The sequence below is a fragment of the Physella acuta genome, unplaced genomic scaffold, assembly GCF_028476545.2.
Source record: "Physella acuta isolate Inbredline_101_S28 unplaced genomic scaffold, ASM2847654v3 ptg000063l, whole genome shotgun sequence".
Taxonomy (NCBI): domain Eukaryota; kingdom Metazoa; phylum Mollusca; class Gastropoda; family Physidae; genus Physella; species Physella acuta.
Window position 1 is genome coordinate 876,697 of NW_026731583.1, and position 12,043 is coordinate 888,739.

The following is a 12,043-nucleotide window of genomic DNA, read 5'->3' on the forward strand; positions in this document are numbered from 1 at the left end:
TATAGCAATGTGATCGATTTGATTGCTGGTTCGTTTATCTGGGGATATCCATGTGGATTTGTGCATTTCTTTGTGCTGGAATAAGCTGCCACCTATAACCAGACCATTTTCTAAGCAAACCTCTCTAAATCTTTGGCCGTTGTTGTTTGCCTCTCCCAGCCCCTCCTTACCCATGCAGAGCTCGTATCCTTGGTTACTGGCTCCTATTTTTGCATTCATGTCTCCCATGACCACAAGAATGTCATGTTGTGGAGTCCTGTCGATTTGCTCTTGTAGAGTGTGGTAGAACATGTCTTTGTCTTCATCCTTTGCTTGTTCTGTCGGGGCGTAGCACTGTATTACGGTAATCTTTACATGTCTTGAGTAGAATCTGACTCTAAGAATGCGAGAATTGATTGGTTCCCACCCTATTCCAAATACGTAGGGCCTAGTTTTATATATACACCACTATTGCTCAATAATAAAAGAAAACACATCCACTTTTATTCTTTTGAATGTGTAAATAATGTTTAAATATTGTGTTTTTGTTTTATAATTAATGTTTTAGTGGACTAAACAGATGTTTGTTTACCATTGTGTGTTACATTATTTGTTTCCTATCACTCAGAATAAACAGAACAATCCTTCAAGTTAACTTCAATTCTTGATATAAACAATACAGCTCTGATGACACTTCACTGGTATAACACACTCACACGGCACATATCAACATATCAGCTTTGATTATTATATATTGTCTACTAAACATCATTTCTTCACCTCATACCAACCACCAACAGTACTTAACTTAACCGTCTACATACTTTATTTTCTTCACATTGCATTTTAACATTGCATTTTAACATTGCATGGTTTTTCTTTCCACATTGTTACAAATGTTTTCCCTTGTCGGGCATAGTTCCTTTACACATCTAGTGATTGTGTCCAGAATATCCCCCCCCCCCCTCAGACTGTATTTAAAGTTTCCCATATACGTAACAGAACACACGTCTCTAACTTTATCTGGCTATGTTCAACAAAAAAGTTCAAAATTTTGATAACTCCTACTGTTGCTTCAGTATCCTTACACGTTCTATACATACTTTCAATATGCCACTGCTAATTATAATCTTTTCGTCTTATTTTCCTTACCACTATCCAATCTCTTAATTATAATTCTGACACATGTTCAAAACATTTTACGTTTTCATCAACTTGTGTAAAGCATTCACATATTCTACAATTTTCTTTTCAGATTCAGGATTCCTTTTGTTAAATATGAATCTCTCAAATGTCCACCCAACTTTACTTTCCCCAACGTAAGTTAGGTACCCATCAGAGCTGGGTAGAATCAGTGACGTTCCAATGACTTAAACCCGGATACAAACTCGAGACTTTCGGGTTAGCAGTCCAGCGCTCTGGGCCAGGTCGTCCCATAAGTGTTTCTAATAACTTTAGTAAAATACAGATACATATCAACTTCATAGTAAATCATAAACAAATGTAGTTTTTTTTTGTAGTGATTTAATAAAAAGCTAACGCTTTCTTTTTACAACTGTTAAGCACTAATGAGAAAACAAGTGAATTGAGAAAAATTTGACAAGGAAGCGTTCCCTTCACCTTTAATTGCTAAACATAAAAATTCACCCTTCTTCATTAAGACAGCAGTACTGAATACACCTGTTGAAAGTGCCCTTGTTGTTTTAGACCAGCAAATTGATTTGACATTGTTGACATTTAGTTCATGGCTCATTAACACATTAATAGCACCATCATTGTGTTGAATAAAACAAAAACTAGCAGCATAGAGGCCATCAACAGGAGCAGTGAACTTTCCAGTGGCTGGGTTAAAATGGTTTCCTGTGTTGATGGTAACATAATCGAACCTTTGAAGAATGCTGAAAATATTTTTATTTAAGGGTTCATCATTCCGAAATGAAGCTGAAAATCCTATAACATTGGCTTTTTGCTGTGTTTTTAAATCTGTAAAAAAAAAAGTTAAAACGTGTGATCCTAATGTATTTTATCACTGGTAAATACGATAGTTTAATGTGTTTTTTAAGCTCAACATACTTTCTATTAGTTACCTATCAATAACATTACACATTAAACTTAAGTTGCTAATTGTACAAAAGCATTAATATATTATTTAAAATTAAAAACATATTGTTTACTCATTTAAGCTTCTTAAAACTCAGGTTAAGTAATTTAAACACTTTACAGGCATAGTCTATATTGATCTTACTTACTGATTGCTAATACCTCTGCTTTCAATGTGGTTATATCATCTTGCAAAACATGAAACTATAAAAGAGATATAAGCTACTGTGAATTAATTTTAAAACTGCTACTATTTCATCATTTTCAATTCAATTAAAAAGAATTGCTTTATACCGTCTTTCTAGTAAGTTAAAAATCAGTTTGAAATAAATACCTTATTACATTTTTCTACTCTAGCAGAATTTTGAGTATTTATTACTCGAAGCAGCTTTTCAATGGGCATCAATCTTTGTAGTAGAATGTTGCTGACAACACCATACTAAAAAAAGCATTGAAATCTTATAAATATAACTGATATTGTATTGATATTATTAATCATATTTCTGGTATTTTACTGATATTTTAATCATATTTTTACATTTTTAAAAAAAATAGTGTTTTAATGTTTTATTATGTACGGTATTTGACTTTTAATTAGTTAAATTTAAAGTTTGCAAAACCGAATTTTATGATAGTAACTGTAATAGATTGACGATAGAAGCATGTGGTTGTATATAAAACGTTTATTGGCCTCCAACTACATGATGGTAACGAGAGAGAGGGCGGAAGTGACGAGACACAACTATATAAGTACATATAAGGGACATCACTCTAGATAACAGTATAAATATAATACTATTACAAGAAGAGTGAGTTCCCTTGACTTCACAATTCTCACTATATTACATCCCTTTACCCTTAGTAAACACAACACATCTCTCAATAGAACAATTTACAGTATCCTAAAATCACCAATTATATTGTAACATGAACACTATGGTAGATTACATCCTTACAAACAATGCACAATATGTTACAACATAATTAAAATACAAAACAATGATGTCAAAGTCCTTTTGACCTTTAAAATCATAGGTCTAACTTATTTGGGACTTTGATTGTCCTGCTTGACCTTCTCAGTGGCTTTTGATTTGGTGACTCAAGATTTTGACCATATGGATTCTCTATCTCAGGAGGTCTAGGATCTAAATCATTAATTCCAGAATTTACATTTTCTGACTCTAGACCACTTGGTTCACTCATATCAACAGAACTTGGTTGTGGAACAAACTGAGTTGGTGTGAACTGATCAGATTTGGTGGGATTGACAGATTTACACTTATTATCTGCACAAGTTATTTTTAACTGGTCTGCATGTCTACGGACAATAAGTCCATCATTTGTTTTTACTTTATAAGACACAGGTCCTGTACATTGAACAATTTGACCTGGTATCCATTTTTCCCTTCTCCCATAATTTCTTAGATACACATTATCATTAACACCAAATTCTCTTTCAATGCATGTTTTGTCATGATTTAATGGAACTATTTTTGAATTGGCATCTGGAAGTATTATGCTGTTATTCAGATCCTTGACTGACATAGATTTCTTTGATTGATCAATTTTCTCAGGTAATCTGATAGTGCTTTTTAGTAACCAAAAATACTGTTTAAAAGTAATATCCTGGACCATATCAATTTGCAACTGTGATCCAGTATTTGAAGTGGGTGTATTAAATGGCAAAAATCTTTTTTTTCTTTTGATGTTACCCTTTTAGTTTCTGTAAGTGCTAATGATGTTAGCAAAGTTGTTTGATGATCACATTCCTTCTTACTAATGTATTCTCTTTTAAAAGCATTTGAAATTGCCAAATCACCATAATCATTTATTAAGTTACACATACTTTGTTTAGGCAACTCTGACTGATAATGGACTGCATCTTCTCCATCTTTTAGACTTAATTCCATTTTTCTTATTTTATATGGCTTTAAGTCCTCATTCACTGACTCTTCAGGCCAACCATACTTACAGTACTCATATACTTTTATTAAGCACTCATCTTTTTGTGTTTCTCTTTTAACATCATTCACATTAACATAATTCACATTTATATTGGAGTTATCCATGATAGTGAAGAGAACAAATACATCTTCTGGTACATAGCTAAGGCTTTGGTTTTTTAAAGGTAATCGACTAAGACTATCTGCACTATTCTCAGATCCGGGTTTGTATTTCAATTCATAATTGTATGCGGCTAGTGTGATAGCCCATCTTTGAATTCTTGGTGAGGCATGCTCAGGTAGGGGTTTGTTTTCTCCAAATAAACCTAGCAATGGTTTATGATCTGTAAAGATGGTGAACTTCCTACCAAACAGAAACTTATGAAATTTCTTAACACCAAAAATGATGCCTAAGCCTTCCCTATCTAACTGAGAATAATTTTTCTCAGCCTGGTTCAAAGATCTACTGGCAAAAGCAATGGGTCTGTCACCCTTTTCATCCATGTGGGACAAGACTGCTCCTACACCATCTGGTGAAGCATCACATGTCAAGACAAGTCTTTTCCCTGGGTCATAGTGAGTTAGTAAGGTGTCAGAAGACAAAGCTTCTTTTGCTGTATTAAAAGCAGCATCTTGTTGTTTACCCCAGTGCCAAGTTGCATTTTTCTGTAGCAGCTTGTACAGTGGTGATAGTTTACCAGGATAGATTCCCTATGAACTTTGCATAGTAATTTATCAAGCCCAAAAAAAGCTCTTAGTTGTTGGGTATTTTCAGGTTTGGGTGCTTCTTTAATGGCTTTTGTTTTCTCAGGTTGAGGTCTGAGACCTTGCTTGCTTAATATATAACCAAGAAAACTAATTTCTGTCAGCATGAATTGACATTTATCTTTGTTTATCTTTAAACCTTTTTCACCAACTATTTTCAAGACTTTATCAAGTGTTTTAAGATGTTCAGTGTCATTCTTACCAGTTATGTACACATTGTCAAAGTACACACAAACATTTGGAATATCCTTAAAAATACTGTCCATGACAGCCTGGAAAATTCCAGGGCTGGATGATATACCAAAACACAGTCTTTCATGTTGGTAGAGTCCTTTATGTGTCTTTATTGTCGTATAGACTTTTGAATCTGGATGCAGTTCTAGTTGAGTGTAAGCATGACTAAAGTCTAATTCAGTGAATTTGTCTCCTCCTGCCAAATTCAAAGAAATTTCCTCAATGTTAGGAATAGGGTACCTATTTAGCTCTATTTGCTTATTCAGTGTAGCTTTATAGTCTCCACAAATTCTTACAGAACCATCCTTCTTTAACACTGGCACAATGGGCGTTGCCCAATCGGAATAGTCTACCTTCTTTATGATGCCATTAGATTCCAATCTACTTAGCTCATTTTCAATTTTATTCCTCATTGCATAAGGTGGAACTCTAGCTTTGCAGTATCTTGGATTTGTGTCTTTAATGCTTATCTTCACTGTTCTATCATTTAGTAATCCTGAGTTACCAAAAACACTTTCATTTTCAGATATAACTTTATCTATTGAAGTAAAACTAGATTCTCTTGCTTTGATCACTGAAAATATACTCTCCCAATTTAACTTAAGATCACTTAACCAGTTCCTACCTAGTAATGGTGGTCCATTTCCTTCAACCACAAGAAGAGGAAGTTTAACACTTTGACCATTATAACTTACATGAACCACACACTCTCCTATTACCGGAACATTGTCACCAGTGTATGTTGTTAGACACTTGTGACATGGTTGTAGAGGCACTGATCCTCCTGTGACAGCGTCAAGGTCCTTCTTTGTGATGACTGTTAGAGATGCTCCAGTGTCAAGTTGGAAGCTGATGCTCTTACCGTTGATATTAACTAGTACATTGATGGGAGCATGACTTATTGATTTCACAGAGAACAGGTTGAAATCCGGCTGCGAATCAGTTTGAGCATTTTCACAGGTAGAGTGGTTCATTGGTTGGGTTAGGTAGTCTTGGTGAGAGTTAACATAGTGCTGACTTTGGTTGCGGTACTGTCTTGACTGGCTAGATTTAGCAACAGACGAAGACTTTGCAAAGCAGGCCTTGGCAATGTGACCTTGCTTACTGCACTTATAACAAGTAAGTTGCTGACTTGAACTTGCATCGATGAGATGCATGGGGACCTTTGCATCGATGACATTTTTGATAATTATTACTAGATTTAGATCTAGGATTTGAACGTGCAGGCTGTTTAGCATAAGTTGAAATGCTCTGATGGGGTTGGTGTTTGTTGACTAACCTGCTGTTTACTGCATGGATCTCTGAGGGCGTTAGAGATTTTGCCGCATCGGATGACTGCTGGATTGAAGTCGCAAGTTGTATTGCTTTTTCTAAAGTTAGATCTGACTCGAGCAGCAACTTTCTTTGAACATCAGGACTGTTTACACCTGTCACAAACTTTTCACATAGTCTGTCAGACAGCGTTTCTCCAAATTCACAGAATCTACTTAAATGACGTAAAGCAGCAACATATTCTGATATTGACTCGTTTGGTTGACGAGTCCTACCGTCAAATCTAGCTCTACATAGAAACTTTGATGGTACAGGCGCATGGTGGTCTGTTAGCAATTTGCTCAGCTCGTTAAAGCTCTTGGTAGTTAGACTAGGCTGGTGCGCATAAGTCCTTTAATAGCCTAAATTGTTGAGGCCCTATGACTGTTAACAAAACAGCTCTCTTTTTGGCTTCTATCATCACGTCGTTAGCTTCAAGGTAAAAGCTTAACCTATCTAGATAATCATGAATGGTTTCATCATTCGAATCAAATTCATTTATTTGGCCATACAGCGCCATTATTCTAGAAATACTTAGCCAATATGCTCTAGCAAGCTCCTTTTTAAGTAAGCATATGCTCTTTCTAGTGGATTATCTATCCTCGTCGCCAGATGTAATAGATTGACGATAGAAGCATGTGTTTGTATATAAAACGTTTATGTGCCTCCAACTGCATGATGGTAACGAGAGAGAGGGCGGAAGTGACGAGACACAACTATATAAATACATATAAGGGACATCACTCAAGATAACAGTATAAATATAATACTAATACAAGAAGAGTGAGTTCCCTTGACTTCACAATTCTCACTATATTACAGTAACAAAACAATAAAAGCTAGAACCTTTACTGCTGTCTAAGAGTAAAAATACTTTTGAAGCATTTTTTCATAAAATGCAAAGTTAATGTAAACCATTTTGTAACTGTTGATTATAATTCTGCTAACATACCTTTACTTCTAATTTTTCCAAATCTTTTTCAATATTCAGCAGGGCCTGAGATTGGTTTTCTTTAGATTTGCTGGTTAATTCTGTTAACTTTAACATGTCATCCTTATTGTTATCAATTTTATTATGGATTGCATTTAACCCAGAATTCAAGTGAGCCAGATTCGTCTCATAATTCTCCAATGATTTATTAGCTGTTGTGAATTTACTAAACAAATCTGCTTCATTGTTTTTTAAAGCTTTTATATCTTGTGTTATTTTAGTTATGCTTTTATTAACTTCTTTAATTTGCTTGGAAAAATGTTTTGTTTTAGCATTTTGTTTCTGTATAAAGTTTTCTACGCTGGCCTCCATCTCCAGTTGTTGTGTTGTCACAGCTTCCTTCCACTGCTTCATTTCATTAACTGCTTCTTTGCTTTCCACTTTTGCTTGTTTTAAACCAGAAATGATATCTTCTAAAGCTAAAAACCTTGAATTTATTTCTTCATCTAAGTTGTAATTTTGGAATGAGTAGAAAAAAAACAAAAGTTTAAGTTGTTTAACTTTTTAAAAATCTCTTTCCTAATTTGCACCTTACATCTTAAAGTACAAGTGTTTATCTTCTGAACAATTAAACCAAGCTCAACATTTTCATTCTACTAATTTAAATATCAAAACTTGAGTCATTCAACATTTTTGTTTAAACAGTTCTTTAACAAAGTTTTTTTTAAAATGCAGCATTTAAGTATTTTCAAAGCCACACACATAGATAATATATATATATATATATATATATATATATATATATATATAAGAGATTGCATTTACTTGAATAAGCTGATTCATTTAGTGCTACAGAAGGCTTCTCACTTGTGGCACACTTCAATTGTGCTGATGTTCCTGAGTCCACAGATTCAGATGTTTGATTTATTGTGTTGTCTAGAAAACATATTTAGTTTTAATAACAGAAAAAATTTAAGGCCTATAGTGTGATGTGTTTTTGGAGACATCCTTTATTTATTAGCCTAAGTATATATTTATGCATATTTGGCTATTAACAGATAACATATCAGTACAAATTGCAAATTCAATTATGCTTTATCAACACCTAAGCTTAATTGCATCATTGACTTATCAATTAACCCGAACTATAGTGGGCTTTTAGATATATGTCGGACAAGTAGAAAACTTTAAAAAGAATATCAATTTTTAAATAAACTATTCGTAGATCATTGCATGCAGCTACTGAAAGTATTTTATATAATGCGGTTTATATTTTTAATATAGTATTTTAACATTTTTCATATATTTTTTAGAGATGACCACTAAGCATATGTCTGACCTGTATACAAGTTTATAGTTTCCAACAATTTTCTACTGGCTCCTGAAAGCATGACATGGATGTCATTGAATGACATGTTGCCTTGGTCCGGTTTTTCTAGCCAGCTTCTAGCTTTTGTTACTGTCTAAATGGTTAAAATGTTCTTAATGATTAAATATTCTGTTATGATCAAGAAAACTAATTTTACATTATTAATTTATTTTCAGCAAGTAGCATTTTAATCAAGTAAATTTATTTAGGCTTTGAACGAGGTGTATTGTTTCTATCTACCAAAGGTTAGGAATATGTGAAAAATAAATGTGCATACTTTTAACACCCACATAAAAAAAAAAACATTGTGTGAGAATATTTAGTAAAAATATGACAATTATTTTTTAAAAAACCAGTTAAACTCAAAAAAATAAAATCATTTGTCTAATTAATATTATCAGAGGCCTGTTTAAATAAATGTTTTTACAATAGCCTACACTATAGTAATTGTAAGCTTTTTTTGCGGTAAATGAAATGTTTTGGGAAACACGTCCTTACAGGGGCAATGACACGTTCTTGAGTTGAATGTATTATTTTGCAGCTTTCAAGTAGATATGTTATAAAAGGTTTCTTCATGGTAAGGGCAAATTTAAAATGTTTCACTATATATCAGTATTATCAGAATCATAATATTTTCACTCTGTGATAATATTTAGGCTGTTTTAAAAATAATTCATTCAGTTCTTAATTATTACAGCCATATAAATTAGGCACAAGTTCGTGTGTTAGAGCGAATTAATTAAAGAGTGTTAACAATGTTTAGACCAAGTTATTTTTTTTTATCAGTTATTTGATTTCGATGGTTGGTATCAATTAACAATTATTACCTGTTTGATGAACTGATCTAGGACACCCTGTAACTCACTTTGCTGTTCTTGCAAACAATCAACGAGGAGTTGCAGGTGTTTCCTTGATTGCTGACTGAGAGCCATTATTATCTAAGTTAAACTAGTGTATAAATATAGATCTAGTACAGTAATAGTATGGAATTTAGAGTTTAGACCGTATGCTTACAGTCTAGGCAACTCTGGCTATACTTTATTTTATCTGCAAATCAAGTAACATCAACAAGGAAGAAAAATATGATGGGGAAAATCCGATTTCAGTTTCGTTTTCGACATTGTGAAAATTGTTAAAATTAAGCCCCCACCCCCCACCCAAACACACTCGAAGCACGTCTACCGCAAATAAATTAAATATTTCAAATAATGAACATAAATAATGCTCTTTAAGATTTAGTAGACAATTTTTATACAAATGTTTTGTTTTACATTTACATTTTATTAGAATTCCCATTCCTATACTTAACTTTAGCTAGTTCATGGAGAAATAAATTCAAGGCAGAAATCTGTAGATTTAATTTCTTCCTCCAACCAAAGCAGCAAGCAACATTGAAGAAATGTGTAAAGACAAAAAGTGGTAGAAGGATAAGCGCGATAGTAATATAACGAAAAAGATGGAGGCCAATATTACAAATGTATGGAAACACAGAGGATGAAAAAAAATAGTGTTACCAAGAAAGTGAAAACAAAATTTATAACTTTAATAAACCGGGAGCGATCTCCCCTAAACTTTCTCGAATATTCTTTTATAAAAAAACAGGGGATGGGAACTCGGTATATAGACATGAATTTTAATCCATTTTAAATACTTAAACTTTTTAAAATATAATAAAATCTCGTAGAAAAAAAAATTGCACACCTGTGAACGCCAAATAAAACGTTCATAATAGTGCGGAATATTATTAGTACTTGATAAATTTTATTAGTTTTTTTGAGAAATCGGAAATAGCGTAAATTAGTACTTTCAATCAACGGAAGGTAGAGAATTAGATATTTTACTTACAATTGAAATTTCATTTATCTATCTGAAATAGTACTCGAGTTTTAGGCTTTTGAAAAATTCAAAGTAGAAAAAGTAAAATAAAATAGTTATATATGAAATTTCATCAAAAATTCCGATCAAGTATTTTATCCCATCGTAGTAAATATTTTTCCACTTGGACCCTAAACTACTTGTTTAAACGTTTGAAATTTTTTTTCTGTAAAACTAAATCCAATGTTTCATTTTAACATATATTTTTTTGAATTATGACTAGAAAGAGAAAATCTCGTAGCCACATTAGAAATAATGCAATAGTAGAAAAGTTAAAAGTAAATTACATTAAAACTTATTTTTTTAAGTTTCATGTACTGCAAAATGGTTTAGCCACATTGAGTGACAAAATTTGGTATACGAGTCCACCCAGCTCTGATTAGGTACCGGAGTAAATTTATGGAAACGGAAAACTGTTAAACAAAGTGCACATCTCATTATCCCTTCACATGCCGAGGTCATAGAAACAGGTTAACTCTACTTCATCCGTCCTATGAACCACAACGTTTGAAAGGACACCTTTTTCTTCCTGTTCTTTATGGATACCCCCCAGTTCTTGTCTAGTGGTGTTACCATAAACTTTACCAAATACATTTCTGATGGTGTACCCGGCCCACCGAACATATATTATAGTGCAGTAATCTCTGCGTGCGCCCATAATTTCTAAGTTTTGAATTTTTGTTGAACAATCCGCTATCTACTGAGGCCACGATAAATGAACCACGACGTAGCGAGGAATGACTATGATTCCATTTTTATAGCAATCATGATGTTATAAAAAAATGTGTAGTAAGATGCGCATCGCGTTATTATAATGCACCGATTGAAACGAATACAGGCAGGAAAGAGACTCTTTTAAAAAAGAAATCGATTTCCAGAAAAAGTGCACCAAGTTTTTTTATACAATGTTTACACTGGATCGTCTAGACATATTCCCCACTGTACATGGCACTATAGTTACATTTTATAAATAATCGTATATTGTATTGGGTATAAAGATAGGCTAGTACTCGACACAACAAACATTGGTTGGTTTATTGGTTTATAATAACTTAAAAAAAAACCGAGTATTCTTTGGACTGTCAATAAACGAAATCACACTCGTGAGGAGGGGGGAAGGGGGGGGGGGGGGGGGTTCGGACTAGTGTGATAATGTGTGACCGGGTGGGTTGGGCTAGAAAGTTTGATGACACATTGTGAATTTTAGAAAGTAATGAAAAAAAAATTAACCACTTTTTTTTCTCGTTTTTTACAGGCCGTTTTTGCTAAAATTGTAAAAAATAAATTATTGATCAGATTGATCAAGGTACTCACTGTTGATAAAGGTTAGAAGAAATTTTAGAAAGAAAGTTGTGTTGTAAAACCGAAAACTTTGAGGGCGGTAATATGCTGGGGAGGAGGGTGTCTGTTTTTGTGACGTGTTACAATGGTAGGAGTGGAGGGGGGGGGGTAAAATGTTTAAAACAGCCTGCTGTCATCAAGGAATAGATTACAAAACTAGTTTTAATATTCAATTTTATTATTATTTTAATTACA

General features: G+C 33.3%; 1 protein-coding gene across 1 annotated transcript; it reads right to left on the reverse strand.

Moving 5' to 3' along the window:
* Positions 1-1,503: 1,503 nt before the first annotated feature.
* Positions 1,504-9,686, reverse strand: LOC131949720 (uncharacterized). Its single transcript, XM_059311586.1, has 7 exons — positions 9,460-9,686; positions 8,603-8,726; positions 8,089-8,199; positions 7,285-7,769; positions 2,414-2,518; positions 2,229-2,283; positions 1,504-1,962 (listed from the first exon to the last, which is right to left on the reverse strand). Exons 1-7 carry the CDS (start codon positions 9,562-9,564, stop codon positions 1,538-1,540), a joined length of 1,410 nt encoding a protein of 469 aa, XP_059167569.1. The 5' UTR covers positions 9,565-9,686; the 3' UTR covers positions 1,504-1,537.
* Between the last annotated feature and the right edge of the window lie 2,357 nt (positions 9,687-12,043).